Source organism: Gadus macrocephalus, chromosome 5, assembly GCF_031168955.1.
Source record: "Gadus macrocephalus chromosome 5, ASM3116895v1".
Classification (NCBI taxonomy): Eukaryota; Metazoa; Chordata; class Actinopteri; order Gadiformes; family Gadidae; genus Gadus; species Gadus macrocephalus.
In genome coordinates this window covers 6,680,986-6,697,809 of record NC_082386.1, presented here as the reverse complement: position 1 = coordinate 6,697,809, position 16,824 = coordinate 6,680,986, and the positions used below count along the sequence as shown (strand labels likewise).

At 46.8% G+C, this 16,824-nt stretch overlaps 1 protein-coding gene across 1 annotated transcript in view; it reads left to right on the top strand.

Moving 5' to 3' along the window:
• Positions 1-16,517, top strand: part of alk (ALK receptor tyrosine kinase) — a 294,090-nt gene extending 277,573 nt beyond the window's left edge. The window contains exons 20-29 of the mRNA XM_060051906.1: positions 920-1,106; positions 1,375-1,465; positions 1,633-1,697; positions 2,516-2,645; positions 3,378-3,475; positions 8,564-8,656; positions 11,236-11,337; positions 12,569-12,703; positions 14,182-14,272; positions 14,764-16,517. Coding sequence (XP_059907889.1) covers positions 920-1,106; positions 1,375-1,465; positions 1,633-1,697; positions 2,516-2,645; positions 3,378-3,475; positions 8,564-8,656; positions 11,236-11,337; positions 12,569-12,703; positions 14,182-14,272; positions 14,764-15,930 — 2,159 coding nt within the window. The 3' untranslated portion in view covers positions 15,931-16,517. The remainder of the gene's footprint in view (positions 1-919; positions 1,107-1,374; positions 1,466-1,632; positions 1,698-2,515; positions 2,646-3,377; positions 3,476-8,563; positions 8,657-11,235; positions 11,338-12,568; positions 12,704-14,181; positions 14,273-14,763) is intronic.
• The last annotated feature ends 307 nt before the right edge of the window (positions 16,518-16,824 follow it).

Below are 16,824 nucleotides of genomic sequence, written 5' to 3'. Positions count from 1 at the left end.
TATACAAACTCAATCTCTCGGTCGTGCATAACACAACCATGAGTGGGCTCTGGAGAGCATAAGCACTCACCTTTCTAACTGCCAAAGCAAAGACGTTTTCATCGTGCTGATCAATAAAAGCTTATGTGTTGTCCCCGCTGCAATAAAATTGTTTCGATTTGTTTTTAAACTTTTGTTTCAAAAAGGCACTTGTGATTGGTCAAAACTTGGAATGCATCGAAAAGCTTGGGATGTAGAGAAAGTTTGGGAGAGAGAAAGAGGTAGAAAGAGTAAGATGGAGCAAGTAAGGGAGAAGGACAGATCAATGGAGCCATAGAGGGAGATAAAGAGAGAAGAAGTGAGGGTGATTGAGAGATGGATAGTTAGAGATAGATAGAGGAAGATTGAGCGAGCGAGTGAGGAGAGAGATAGATAGATAGATGGGCAGGGAGCTGGGGAGACCGAGAGCGAGAAGAAATGAGGGACAGAGGGAGAGAGGGAGATCCTGAAAGCCCGACGTGAACACGAAGGGGAAAAGGAAAGAGACTCTCGAGTCTACAACATTTCCCAATGGTGTTTATCAGTAGAAACTCCTACATCTATCGAATTCCATATCCCCGGCACAGACCTGTGTCTGTGTGTGAATCCACCCTACTTTTTGTGTGTGTGTGTGCGTGTGTCTCAACCCCACTCTGTGTGTGTGTGTGGTTGTGTGTGTGTGTGTGTGTGGTTGTGTGTGTGTGTGTGTGTGTGTGTGTGTGTGTGTGTGTGTGTGTGTGTGTGTGTGTGTGTCTACACGCGTGCGTGTGCATGTGATTGTGTGTGCGTCCATGTGTGTGTGTGCACCTCCATGTCCGTGTGTGTGTGTGTGTGTGTGTGCGTGTGTGTGTGTGTGTGTGCGTGCGTGCGTGCGTGTGTGTGTGTGTGTGTCCATCTCCAGTGTACAGACGGAAGCACACAGAGCTACAGTCCATCCAGCTGGAGCTCCAGAGCCCTGACTGTAAGCTGAGCAAGCTGCGGGCCTCTACCATCATGACCGACTACAACCCCAACTACTGCTTCGCCGGCAAGACGGCGTCCGTCAACGACCTGAAGGAGGTGCCGCGCCGCAACATCTCCCTCACCAGGTAACGCCGCCCGCCGGGGAATTATCCCCCGCTGGGTAAAGATCTGAATTGGAAATACTTTTCAGACTGTTTCGTTTATTTTTTTTTTTAAAGGGCCAGGGCTTTTATTTTGTATGACCTTGTGACTTTTATTTTCCAAAGCCCAGCCTCGACCTGTCGCTGGTGAATGGTGTGGTGAATTACGGAACTTCCTAAAGTGTGTGTGTGTGTGTGTGTGTGTGTGTGTGTGTGTGTGTGTGTGTGTGTGTGTGTGTGTGTATCCATCCAGGGGTCTGGGTCACGGGGCTTTCGGTGAGGTGTACGAGGGTCTGGCCGTGGGCATTGCGGGGGAACCAAGTCCCATGCAAGTAGCGGTGAAGGTAATATCTCCCTTTGACTCCACCAGCCACACTTTCAGAGACACGGGCAGACAGCATCATATAAAGTGTTTACCCATTGAGCCTTCTGTGAGAGAAAAAATATCCAATATAACAAAAAGACAAAACAAAAATGTTATGTTCTGACGTGTGTTTTTCATCCACCCTAGACACTTCCCGAGGTCTGCTCTGAGCAGGATGAGCTCGATTTCCTAATGGAGGCTCTGATTATTAGGTAGGGGAACTGCTACAAACACACAAAAACACACATTCTCTCTCTCACAGTGACTCACACACAGACACGCATTCTCTCTCTCTCACATTCAGACACAAACACACGTACACATTCACACACACACACAAACACACACATACATAGACATGCACACAGACACAGACACACACACACACTTACTCGCCTTCCTCACACATGCACGCAAAACTCACTCGCACACTTACATTAACAAGCATTCAAATGAATAAACACACACATCCTAAACATACACACCCCTACACACACACACACACACACACATATACGAGCACACCTACACATATACACAAAGACTCCTTTATTCAGTATATACTATACATCAGTGGAGAGCGGGACTTTTGAAGTGAGGCGTGCTGATGAGACCCCCAGAGAGACGAGTGATCAGCAGTGCGAATGATGGCTTTAACCCGAGGAAAACTAAATAACTGGTGAAAAGGGGGAAAGCCATCATTCAATGTACACCTTGCTTTTCCAAAAAGTAATCTATTACTTTTCCATAGTACTCTGTTACTTTTCCAAAGAAATCTGTTACTTATTCAAAAAATAATCTGTTACTTTCCCAAAATGTCATATGGGGCTTTTCATAGAAATTAATATTTTTTAAAAAAAAATCAATCCGTTACTATACCAAAATGTAATGTGTTGATATACTACAGCGTTTTCTAGAAACTAACCCATATAAGCTGCATTACCATCTTATTTGGAACGCTCGTCTCTGCTTTACATATTATTGGGTCCTTGCCAGCTCCAATGCGTCCGTTTGTTCTTTCCTCTCACAGCAAGTTCAGCCACCAGAACATTGTGCGCTGTATAGGGGTCAGTCTGAAGGCTCTGCCCAGGTTCATACTGCTGGAGCTCATGGCCGGAGGAGACCTCAAGTCCTTCCTGAGGGAAACCAGGCCGCGGCTGGTAAACCAGACACACACACACACACACACACACACACACACACACACACACACACACACACACACACACACACACAGGCACACATACTTCCTAACAGGTCAAGGACACACAAAACCACACACACACACACATAGAGGCACACATACTTACACATACCTACACACACACACTCATGGAAACACACACACACAAATACGGGCACACATACTTACACACACACACGGACACACACACACACACACACACATACCGGCACACATACTTACAAACACACAACACACACACACACACATAAATACAAACATCACATGCACTGAAATTTGTCATAGCTACATTATTCGTAACTATCTGCGTATGCGCACATAACACACCTACACACTTACAGTGTATTTAAAAGCATGCTTAGGTCGAAGAAGTTAAATAACACTTACACACTGAACCAGACCCGTTTGGTTTCCCCGTTGCTCATGTGTTTTTTTGTACGTGTGCATGTGAGAGTGGGTGGACGCGTCAGTCATTTTTCAATTTGTTTGCACGCAGATCCTGCCGGGGTTGGGGAACTTGTCATGTCAAAACTGTATGTTTACTTGGCATACACTTTTATTAGCTCTTAGGAGTCAACTTAAATTGGTGTATAAGAGGGTATTAGAGTACCCACTCACACACACATACACACTCACACACACACCCTCCATGTCTATTGCGTGACCTGTGTGTTGATACTGTGAGCAGGAGCAGCCTTCCAGTCTGTCCATGGTGGACCTCCTCAATGTGGCCAGAGACATCGCCCGGGGCTGCCAGTACCTGGAGGAGAACCAGTTCATACACAGGTACGCTCAGACACTCAACACGCCATCGGGATGTAATTTACAAATAAATATGAACAATATCTCAAGAAATTCCTCATTAAAAAAAAACACACCAATTTTCATAGGAATACACAACTGTTAAACCCAGACTGCCCCACGCCTTGTACTTAATGCTGTCTTTAATACTCTTTAGCAGTTTATGTTTTATTGAATATTGAGTCAACACACCATCGGGATATATTGTTTCAATAAAATACGAACAATATAGTCAACACACCATCGGATTATAATGTGTCAATAAAAAACGAACAATAAATAGTCGATATATAGTGGACACAAATACTATCGATTTAATGCAAATCGTTAAAAAATCGTTTATGTTGTGCAAATGTTTTGTTTAGTTCATTTGCAATCGTTTATTTCTCCAAGCACATCGATAGACGCCACGTAAAGCGGCCTAGTGACACACTAAATAAAAATACATCATTTAGTTTTGCACTGTGTTGTACCATTTAATATTCAATAAAATATAAACTGCTAAAAAATATTAAAGACAGCGTTTAAGTACAAAGCATGGAGCACTCTGGGTGTTTCATTGCTATGCTATTAAAACTCGTGTTTTGTGTTTTTTTTAATAAGGAATTTCCTTAGACATGAGGTTGTGTACAATGTTTTAAAGATGTTTGGATATATATCTTATTTAGAGATGTTTTAAAGCAGTTTTGATGTTACACATCCTTCTTTAAAATGTCAATCTTTTGAAAACAGATGTATGACATTCAAACATCTTCCAAATATTGCTTAAAAAAGTAAGCAAAGTGGGAAAGAAATTGTGATCCATGGGGGTCAACAGGATTGAAGAGGTTCAAACCAGTGGACCGAAACAGCTTTTCAACCACATTCATCCCAGAGACATTACTTAATCCCTTTGTTTTTAGTACTTGTCTGCAATGCACTACAAAGCAAGCAGACGAGCCAGAGCTCTACTGCCCCGTCAAACACAGTGTGTATTACCGCATGCAATAACAAACCTAGCAGGTTTCAAAAATGGCATGACCTGCCACAACGCAACACACGTAATTAGCCAGCGTTTAGTTACTGTTGCTAATGCAGCAATTGCATAGTGACGAAGATGGTCCGAAGGCTCATCCAGAACCCTCACAGGAGCCTCATGGTCAATTAAAACAAATGATAATCCCAGTTGCATAACTTCAAACCATAACCTCCCCTGGACTTGCAGATGAAAGGAGAGGCAGCATCCATCTTAACCATCCAAGGAACCCTCCACTGCCATTCCTGGGATTCTCCTAAGTGCCACAGATTGCTCAGCGAATAGATTTTCCTGCGTCCAAAAGAAAGACCAAAAAAAGAGGCAGAACATATGGGCTGATTGTAGCTACTGCCGTCCACAAGCTGGCGTAAAGACACCAGAGCTGGTGTTATGCCGGGCGCTGGCAGATGGAGCCCGGCCTGCCAGTCAGCAGTCTGAAACACTAACGTCAGTTGACAAATGACCTTTGAAGAAAAAAATTAAAGAAATAGTCCCATGAGCCGTGGAGATTGTCTGTAACTTTTCTCTTTCTCTCTCTCTCTCTCTCTCTCTCTCTCTCTCTCTCACACTCTCACTCTCTCTCTCTCTCTCTCTCTCTCTCTCTCTCTCTCTCTCTCTCTCTCTCTCTTTCTCTTTCTATTCTCTCTCTCTCTCTCTCTCTCTCTCTCTCTCTCTCTCTCTCTCTCTCTAAAAGACAATGTACCCTGTAAACTGAATTTCCTCTCTCCCCTTGCATTATGCCTCTGTATCTCTCTCGCCCTGATTTCCTGGTAGTACTCCAATGACCAATGGGGGCCCATTACAATCCTGTGGTGCCAAAGAGTCACCAAAGCCTGTCAGTGCGCCTTATGGGCCCTATGTGGACTGGTTTAACATATCCGGGCTGGGGCTTTGATATTGAAAAATCAGTTGGGGGGCTTTTTATTTCTAAAACTTATACCTCCTGCCACTGCGGTGAATTCAGGAACTGTCTTAGGTGTTTGCATGGACGAGTGTGTGTCCTCTCTGTCTCCGAGTTGAGTGACAACATCATAAAGCACTTGGCTGTTCTCCCGCCCAGTGTTCCCAGGGACATGCTAACACTTCAAAGCGCGCCCTCCTGATTTTAAGCCTTGTGTCAACGGTTGACAGAGCGGGCTGCTTTGATGGCAGCCAGCAGGAGACGCTTTCTCAAGTTCCCTTTTCTCTTCTCTTTTCAACATAACAGATTCGAGGGAACATATTTTATACAATCACTTGATTCAAAATCTTCCCTCGGTTATCCTGAAGAAGATCATCTGTTTTCAGGCGATCAATGTTGCCTTTTTTCAAACTGAGAGGTCTAGAAAGCGAGCTGCCTCTTTCGAAAACACATCAGATTGTATTTGACTAGGCCTCATAACACAATCATCAGCCCTGATTGTGCTGTGCGATGAGGCGTTTGTGCCGGTTATGCTCTGCTGTGTTCATCCACACTCGTTGTTCCGGGTGCGGCTGACCGTATAAAACCTTACCCAGCATTTCTTCCACCCCAAATAGACATGCATCATCTTTTAGTATGTGCATTATATTTACACATATGCTGGGGAAGGCGGGGGCCTGACACCTCCCTCCGAGGTAAATTAGCATATAAACAAGGCAATACACAAGCTGGGGCTACGCAACACCAGCCCAGAAACAATTACCGGATCCATTGTTTCTTTATTGCGGATAATAAATGATTAAAGAGCGTGACATCTATCACGGGGTTCTCCTGATATGTGTTTAATGACACCGTGCCGCGCGTACTGTGCATGCAGGCGCCGTCGCGACCTTCCCTCGAGCTCTCGTAGGCTAGCTGACTCCGACGCTGGCTGCGTTTTCCACAACCAGCAACAAACGATTTGCATAGATCCTACCCTGCGGGTTTAATGAGGAGGACTTGGATTTTGCTACCCCCACAAGAGAGGAAATGGTAGCATATATATATATATATATATATATATATATATATATATATATACACGAATATGGTTTTGGTTATGGCGTTTGCTCCAAAATCCACATCAAACGTAAAATGAAACAAGCTCCGCCCCTTTGTGCTCCTGTGATGACTTTAACTTTCAAAGGAACCTTCCCAGCCAGACTAAACGGCTGGCTTATCCGTCCATTACTTATTCCCCACAGCCTCGAGGATCACGCGTCGCGCGGTTTGGTGCGTTGCGTCCGGCTCCCCGGGTTCCCTGGCGCTCAGCGAGACCGCCGCATGCGGCGCCAGCGGCGTCGACACGCACTCCGAGATAATGAGCAATTAAATCCCAAGCATCGTCAACACGCCGTCGTCATAGAAACTTTGCGGAGAGGGGCTTCATCAAAGGAACATTTAAGAGCGTTGGCCTATTTTAAATGTGGCTCTTTTTTTGGAATCTTCATATATTTATATATAAACGTGTAGAAAGAACTAGGCTAGCAGTGGGTCTTGGTGGACTGTTTCCAGCTGTTCTCAACAGCCCTTGAGTTGTGTTGGGTCTGCTCTGGAGTGAGCTCAGTGGAGAGTGAGAGTGAAGACGCAAAAAATAAGAATCCACATCAGAAATCCCCGTGGAGGTTTATATTCCATGTCTCGGCTAATTGCTTTTTTTGTTGCTATTTTTAACTTTATTTATCACTTAACATGGCGTCACAGAAAGAGACTTTATCATCCCGGCGGGAGGGGGGGAAGAAACTTTCCCGTTGTGATTTGATGGAAGAGAAATGTCCTCCCAGGAACGCCTCTTCTTCCCTTTAGTGCTTTGTTTGAGGTGTAATGCATTCGCCGCCTCGGCAGCAGAATACAGATCGGAGCCACAATTGCTTTTTCCCAGACAGCAGTGGCGCCTGCCGTGTGAAAAATCGCTCTTTTCACAAAGAACGAGCAATCTCAAGGAATACCAAAAAATACCTATATATTGAGGCATTTTGATCATCAGCCTTCACTCTACCATCTCCATCTGTCTCTGTCTCTGTCTCTGGGTCTCTCTCTCTCTTTCTCTTTTCTCTCTCTCTCCGTCTGTCTCTTTCTCTCTCTGTCTCTGTCTCTGTCTCTCTCTCTCTCTCTCTCTCTCTCTCTCTCTCTCTCTCTCTCTCTCTCTCTCTCACCCTCTCTCTCACTCCCTCTCTCTCTCTCTCTCTCTCTCTCTCACCCTCTCTCTCACTCCCTCTCTCTCTCTCTCTCTTTCTCTTTTCTCGCTCTCTCTGTCTGTCTCTTTCTCTCTCTCTCCCTCTCTCTCTCTCACACCCTCTCCCTCTCTCTCTCTCACACCCTCTCTCTCTCTCTCTTTCTCTTTTCTCGCTCTCTCCATCTCCTTTCTATCTTAACACAGCACACCCGCCCCACTGTATGGGGTCCGCTTGGTTCCATTCTGTTATTTTTTTAGAAAGTGACTCATTGAAGCGGCGTAGGCAAGCGTGCGGGTTTGACTGGCTTGCCTCGGGGCAGCCACGCTGTTTGATTCCACTATTGATTCGCAGGGGAGCCTATTCAAATGTCGCAAACACTCAGAAACTACCGGAAAGACCTCCACTTGAGTATTTGCCTCATGATATTGTTGACAGTAGTGGCAGAGGTGTTTATGTTGTTGACTCAGAATCAGCTTCTTTAGAAAGCAGGATGGAGGTCCTGCTGAATGTAAATAGTACAACATTAGCGACAAAGGACGGACAAGTTGATACCTTTTCATGTTTGTGACCTCTGATACGTCGTAGACCTTGTTGGTTTAATTGCAAGGAAGGTATGACAAAGTTTAGCTTGAGCTAAGGATTATCTCTCATTGCAGTTTCCAACTGGATAAAACAATTTAGCAACACTTCTTGTCTTCAGTCATGAGGCCCGTGTTTTGGTAGGGTTATGTCCTGGGGTGTACATGGTCAATTAAATTATGCGCCCCCTTTAAGCATCTCAATGTTTTTTGTGAACTTCACATCATTTATGCACACACCCTTGCTTTTTTACCACACACACACACACACACACACAGTATCGCTAGGATTGGTTTCAAAATGACATAAAGATAGTTCAGCAGGCGATGTATATGTGTAACGATTCACCCCCATCCTTTCAGGGACATCGCCGCACGGAACTGCTTGCTGACCTGCAAGGGACTGGGAAGAGTGGCCAAGATCGGGGACTTTGGGATGGCCCGGGACATTTACAGGTGCGGTGAAAGCCTCGCTATGGAGCCCAACGGTGGATGGATAGGCAGAAGTTACTCACACACATCTGTTTTGTGATTCAATCATTGGGCTGAGACAGGGGTGTGTGCGGTATCTCATCTCTCCAGGGTGTGATACTGCTGCTATCTGTCCCTGCCTATTCCACGTCCACCCATCTCTAACCAGCATGAATGAACAGCCCACGAGACAATGGGACCAAGAGAATGGCTTTTATGTGGGGGGAAAGGGGAAGTTCATGAAAGTCCTTATCACCCCATTGCCTTCTTTCACGATACATATACCATATATACTGTTCATGTGCACCCATGCGCGCGCACACACACACACACACACACACACACACACACACACACACACACACACACACACACACACACACACACACACACACACAGCAACTAATTCACATGCCCAACCAAACTAAGTCACCTAACTCACCTGCATTCACCTCAGGTGACTGCTCATCTACGCAAAGACAAGCACACACACATACACACACATGCATGTTATCGGTGTTAGTGAATGGGCGCTGCTGTGTTAAAGTCAGGTGTAATCCTAGGCTCGGGCCCCGGCCTGTTTGCACTGGCTCCTGGCTGTGAGCGTGGTCCTAAACGTGGCGCATAAAGCCCATATGCATATAAAAAACGATTTATCCATCGATCGGACGGTTGTTTGTCTCGGGCCATGAAAACAGAGCAAAAATAAATAAATAATAAAAATGAAATGGTTCTTTTGGGACAGTTCTACGCCTCGGGGAAAAGGCAACACAGTTCTGTGTGAGTGCTCAGTGTCAGACCCGAACAACTCTAAGAGCGGTTCTTGTTCAAAGTCAAATAGGAGAGAGTGGGCAGCCAGGTGTGTTTTGGGAAGCTGCCAGGCATTTCTGGCTTGTTTTTCTGTGTGTCACCTCCTGATTACTGTAAAGTGTTGTGCTCGACAGTCGATGATGAATGCTGGTTCCTGTCAGTGCTGTTTTAAAGGTAGCTTCCTTTTCAAAGGCTGAACATTTCAGTGACGGCTTCGAGACAAGTTTCTCGCTTCTAGGTCCACTTAGCTCACTTCATGAAGCCCGTTTGCAACAAATTGATCTCTAATGAATTCATAAAGCATTTGGCAGCAGGCAAACATCTTGGCATCAACATTTGCCAGCTTTGCAACAAAACCAGATCATTTATTTTAATCCTGCCTGCGGTTGCGATGGCAATCATTGATGTTCTCGAGCTGTGTAGTATAATCCTCCACACTCATCCATCATCATATGATCCCTCAACCTCAGATTATACTTTTTAGTTGTTCACCCATTCTCACTAATGGTGTATTGACATTTCACAGATTTCTGCTTCTGATTCCTCTCCTTTTGTAGGGCCTCGAATCCATGCAAACCGCTTCCAGGCACGCGTCTAATGCATTCAACAGATCGAACAGTCAAGTCCACCGTTTGATGTGTAGACACACAAAATATATACTATATAGATAATATGTATGTCAGGGACGTATGTCTTGAGACACTCTTATCGTGAGCAGCAACGCAGATTATCTTGCGCGTGAGAACCAGATACTTGTTCTACCTCCTAGCTTAATAAAATAAAAGGCCTGTCAGCTGTGTTCACTGCTTTTTCCTCCTCCTTTTTAGATAAGGAATTCTACGAGCGTTGATGCTGAAATGTTGCGTTTAGTATGAAATCGTAACCAGTATATCAAGCGGGCGTGCCAGATAGAGACATTATTTGCTCAATTGTGGTGTGTCTTTTTCCTCTCACTCTGAGCCTCTACTTTTGAATGCTGCTGTTGTTGCCATGGCGACATGACTGTGAACAGGCATTTGTCTTCTTTCTATCCTTCTTCACCTTATCTATTTTTCCTTATTGTTTTGTTGCTTTGTTTCTAAATCTGTCCCTTCCATCGATTTGTTTCCACCTCTCAATGTCACCCAGGTGTGTTAATGCCTCCAGGTCCCAAGGGGAGCTTTATTGCGGTGTGCCTGCCAATGTCTGCTGAGATATACCTGCACACCTCTTGGGCAAATAAGGCCTTTAGTGAAAATATTGACGTATTTTAATCATTCTGAGGGTCCCAGTTGGTTACCAACTAGTTAGACTTTTTGCATAATTAGTGTTTTATAACGTAGAATGCGAAAAACTGCAGGCTAACTAGAAGTTGAGAAGCAGAAGTAACCGTTTGCAAAGAATGTAATAAACCCATGGGAAATTAAGTCCTATTTCCCTTGAAACTATATGCTTTTCCAATTGGAATTCCAATGGATTTTAACATATCTAATTTTGCTTTGCGCTATAGTGCCACGATTTGGTCAGTTAATTTAAATATTTTGTAAAGTGTAGGCTGACATATTGGACAGTTTAATAGCACCGTTGTAAATTGTCAGTGATCTTTTCTGTAGAGGCTGTCCATCAGAGATTAAGCATTAGACATCTGTCACTGCTTGTTCAATTACCGTGTGCATATGCACGCGTATAGAATATGTATGCATGCATATGTATATCTGAACGTGTGTGTGTGTGTGTGTGCGTGTGTGCGTGTGTGCGTGCGTGCGTGCGTGCAGGGCCAGTTACTACAGGAAAGGAGGACGTGCCATGCTTCCGGTGAAATGGATGCCACCGGAAGCCTTCATGGAGGGCATCTTCACCTCCAAGACCGACACATGGTGAGTCTGCCCATCTTACCTTTTCATTACTGGTATCTCGTTCACAAATTACCTTTGCACCACTGGTCTCACATTCACTACTTTCCTTTTCACTACTGGCCTTTGCCATCTTACCTTTTCACTATGAGACTTGTTCACGACTTCCCTTTTCACTGTGGGACTTGTTCACTACTTACCTTTTCACTGTGGGACTTGTTCATTACTTACCTTTTCACTGTGGGACTTGACAATTACTTACCTTTTCACTATGGGACTTGTTCATTACTTACCTTTTCACTATGGGACTCGTGAACATCTTTACTTTTCACTACAGGTCTCTTTCACACCTAATTTTCTATTAAATGTCTTGTCTTGTAAATGTCTTTCAAATCTCACCTTTCAATACTGGTCTCTCTTTCCTTTTCACCACTGGTCTCTCTTTCCTGTTCACTACTGGTCTCTCTTTCCTGTTCACTACTGGTCTCTCTTTCCTGTTCAAAAACTGGTCTCTCTTTCCTGTTCACTTCGGGCCTCTCTTTCCCATCTTACATTTCAACTACAGGTCTCTTTCCTAATACCAGTCTCTATTTCCCATCTCACCTTTTCCCTACTAGACTCTCTTTCCCACGGTCTCCTCTGGCTGCTGGTCTCTTCCTACACGCCCTATCTTGTCCTCATCACTGTTTCTCTTTCCTGCCTATCCCCCTGGACGGGTCTCTATCTGACTGGCTGGTCCACATCAGCGTTCACATTGACCCCCGGGCCGCTCTCTTTGTTTCTCACATCGTCTCCCTATCTGTCTCACAGTGAGCGCCTGCATCTCTATTTTCAGCCCCGATGACTCTGATGGCAGTGTTTGCTGTTCACAAAGAGCAATGTGTTTTTCATTGTGTCTTGCTCCGTTTTAGATGAGCACGGTGATTAGGTACTCGCTGATCCGGTGTCTCCCTATTGTCCCATGAACATAAATGCCTCTCCAAAAATGTTTTGTTCAGAAATTGTCTTGTCAGTAGGGAGAAGCCGGCTATTTATTGTTTTGCAGAAAACTAAATAAGAGGTGATTTTAAATGCTTTTCGAAATTCAGAATAAAATGTTTTACGAACCACATCCGTCAAGAAAAAAAAAGATTGGAGGCATTCGGCTGCTGTTCAATTATTGTGTGTTCCATTTGTTGATCATTAAACCACCTGAGTGTTCAACATTGTGCACTTACCAGAGTAACTGTTCAGTCTCCCTCCCTTTCCTCCTCAGGTCCTTTGGGGTCCTCCTGTGGGAGATCTTCTCCCTGGGTTACATGCCCTATCCCAGCCGTAGTAATCAGGAAGTCCTGGACTTCGTTACCAACGGGGGACGGATGGACCCTCCAAAGAACTGCCCTGGTCCAGTGTAAGTGAAGCCCTGAACACATACACACATGCACAGACAGGTTGACACACACACACACACACACACATCCACTGTATTCGCTTTCCAAAATAACAAATTGAGCATAAGGGTCCCATGTGCTCAAATCTGTCCTCATAAACTTTCCAATATGACAGATGCTCATTTATTTATGACAAATTCATCGAATGCCTGGCAGCCCTTTGCTGTGTATATAATATATATTTAATCAAAGTATAATCGCTGGAGGCTCTATATGTTTGTATGGCTGTTATTCAATCTTCCCAACACGCGTTCATTCGATCGACTTCACACCTGGCGGGTATATTTCTGAGGACCCAAGGAAGTGCATGGTTGAGTGTGAAGTCGTTCGGATGAATGCTTCCTGGAAAAAGCTACAAGTAGCAACGCAAGAGGCTGAGCAATGGGCTTGTTTCGAACAGGCATGTTTTGAACGGGCCCTGCACTATTCTAGATAAATATAGATACTCATTACTTCTAATGGTGAGCAAAACATAAAAAAATCAAAGTTCCTGTTGGTAAACTGCACGGGCCGGCGGCGCTACCCAGAAATGACATCATCGCGGCCCCGGGACACTCTTCCTGCGCCGGTTTGTATCGTGACGCACACCTTTGAAATGTGCTGGCTCCGCGGGGGAACTGACGTCCGCAGCGACGTTACGGCGAAACAACGACCATAAATCCCCCGGCCCTTCGTGGACTGACCGCCAGCTTCACGCACGGAGCACCACAGAGACTATAAATTCTGCTCAAATCTCCCTCTCGTCTTGTCTCTCCCCGGGCATGGTTTCACACAGCGCGGTGCGCGCAGTACATTCTACTCTGGCACCTTTGTGACTTTACCGGCTTACCGATGCAGTCCATTCCCCTGCAGTCCATTCCTGACGCACGCACACACGCTCCCTCCCTCCCTCCCCCATGCTTTATGCTTGCTTATCATTTTACAAACTGCAAACGTACCCTGGCCCACTCCACCCCTTTTAGTGAACATGGACCCTCCACACGTAGCTATTAGCACACAAAGGAATCACTTGTAATTGAAAAGGCAGCCTCGCAATAAATAAATAAATTGAAGAGGTCTGTTGAATGCATCACCAGGCTTTGTTTGCCATGTTTTCCACTCGCAGTCTAATTCTCAGAGGAAAGCTCTCCACCCTGTTGGAGGCCGCTGTTAATTTCCCCCAGCAAGCGATGGAAACAAGCTAATAAACATACCTTTTTAGTTCTAAAGAGGGGATTGGAGACTTTAATTAGTGCAAGCATATACCGCTGGGGGATGTTATATTTATTGTATTATGTTTAATTGAACTGTTCTGTTTGTTTGTTTGTGTGCGTGTGCGTGCGTGCGTGCGTGCGTGCGTGTGCGTGCGTGTGCGTGCGTGTGCGTGCGTATGCGTGCGTGTGTGCGCGTGTGTGTGTGTGTGTGTGTGCGTGTCTGTGTGTGTGTGTGTGTGTCCTAGGTACCGCATCATGACCCAGAGCTGGCAGCACCAGCCTGAGGACAGGCCCAACTTCTCCACCATCCTGGAGAGGATCGACTACTGCCTACAGGTAACCTGAGCGAGGCCTGATGCTTGTGTAAAACAGGCTCCCTTGAACCAGAGTTAACGTGCCATGAACGTGTGTACGAGTGTTCTGACCTGCTCCGGGTCGGGCCTTCCTCCTGTTGACAGGACGCCAGGTCACTTTGGCCCTCAGACGACCTCTCTGAGTGCTCTGATGTTCGTCTTTTGAAGTAGTAATGCCAAGGCTCCAGGTCATAAATTTGTGTTTACAGATTTTAACTTGCCCTATGTTCCTCTTCTACCGCATCTATTTGCTCCATTAAAAAAGATAAAAAGTCCAAAGTTTGTGAAGCATTAAAACGCGCTACTCCAAGCCGTCCAGGGCATTTCGCTCTTTAATTTGCGGAGTGATGAAGCTATAGCTTTAATGACAACCGATACCTCTAGAGACCTGCAGGTTTAAACAGATTCAAAGTAGTCCGATACTTACTGGTTGTTTTGTTGGTCAAATCTGTGGGTCCGCCTCCCCCCTCCCAGGACCCTGACGTGGTGACCACGCCCTTGCCGGTGGAGTACGGCCCGATGATGGAGGAGGAGGAGCAGGCGGCAGCCAATCCCGACGACGCCTCGGTGCCGGCCATCCTGGTGGTCGGTCCGACCCCGGACGGCCACAGCGGAGGAGGCCAGCCTCCCCCCCCCTCCTACCCCGGGGAGGAGACCCGGAGGGGGGGAGGCGCAGGTGGAGGGGACGTAGCCGGCCCTGGTACTCCCGACGCCAAAGCTCAGCTGGCTGCCCAGCAACCCTCGCTGTGCCTGCGGCAGCACCAGCACCAGATCCTGCAGACCTCCTCAAAGCCCTCCTCTGCCGCCACCACCACCGCCACCGCCTCCACCTCCTCCTCCGCCTCCTCCTCCTCCTCCTCCGCCGCCGCCGCCGCCGCCGCCGCCCAGCCCGTCTGCGAGGGCGGCCACGTCAACCTGGCCTTCGCCCAGGGCCAGCTGCCACAAGAGAAGGACCGCAACGGCAAGCCCAGCAGCCTGTGGAACCCCACCTACGGCTCCTGGTTCCTGCAGCAGCAGCAGAGGAAGCAGCAGCAGCAGCAGCAGCAGCAGCAGCAGCAGCAGAGGCAGGGCTTCATGGGGGGCGGCGGGGGCAGCAGGGTGCCGGGGGAGGGCCAGGAGCAGGTGGGGCGGACGGTGGCGGAGGCGGCTGGCGCCCTGGGGCTCCAGCACCAACACAAGCAGTTCCAGCACCAACTCCAACTGCAGCAGCAGCAGCAGCAGCAGCAGCAGCAGCAGCATCAGCTCCAGATGCTTCACCACCACCACCAGCAGCAGCAGCAGCAGCAGGGGATGTGCAGACCCCTGCTGCCCCCACCCCCTCCCCCTGCCTCCCAGTCGCCCCTGCTCCTCGACTCGGCCGGTCTTCACCAGGTGCCCCTCTACAGACTGCGGCGCTTCCCCTGCGGGAACATCGGCTACGGCTTCCAGGAGCAGGGGGTGCCCTTGGAGACGGCCAACCCCCCCCCGACGTTGCTCCAGCCCCCGGCCCCGTCGGCGGGCAGCATCACCACCACCACCTCCTCCTCCACCATGGGTCGCTCAAGCATGTCGGAGAACAGCCGCCCGCTGCTGGTAACCATGGGGACGGTGCAAGACCCCAGGCTGCCGAGGATGGAGGGGCACAATGCCACCGTGCTTTAGCCTGATTGGTCACCTTGTTTTTTTTTTAGTACTCTCAACAAAAAGGCCCCTGTATGGAAGCACAGAAGGGACCGCACGGTCAGGATGGAAACACAAACCTTTTGGAATGTAAACCAAATGTAGCATTGCTCTGAAGCCACAGACTGCGGTGGGTTTTTACAGTGAACTCAACCAAACATTGTCACAAATGATTTACCGTACATTGATCCCACGTTATTTGTTTAGCTAGCTAGGGTTAACCGCCAGCTGTGACACCAGATGTAAATGGCTTTTAAACGTTTAGCTTACATTCCAGAAAGTGTTCATACACAACTCCCCCGACCATTCCACTCGACGGGTTGCTTTGGAGCGACGGAAACCTGGGCTTAGCTAAGCCTAGCCTCATATGTGGCCCTTGCTCTGTGATACACCATCACGGATGGCCGCAGTACACGGTGTCCTTTGATTCTTTTAAATCCACTTTGTCGGTTGTTCATGTTCATGTTTACAAGGTCAGCGCTCCAAACAAGGTTGGGCTCTTTGCCCGTACATGCTCCTCAGGCATGACCATATACGACGTAAACATCAGACGACGAAGCAACACCATAATTTGATTGTAATAAGGGTTGCAGCGTATAAACGGAATTTACATTGTAAGGACATTTGTGCCAGTACTCAAGGTAATGATAAATGAAAATAAAAAATAAAAGTTTTCTAAAGGCCAATTCAGAGGAACATATGGGGCTGAGCTCACCCAAGCTTGGGAGACATTTGAAGGTAGTTATGCTGCAAAGGTCTATTACTTGGATATGGACGTGAGAATAACCTATACTTTGAAATGTGTACTTGTGCAACAAATTCACATGTGTTTAAATTTACAAACAAAATAGTTGTATACACATGGATCATTACCTA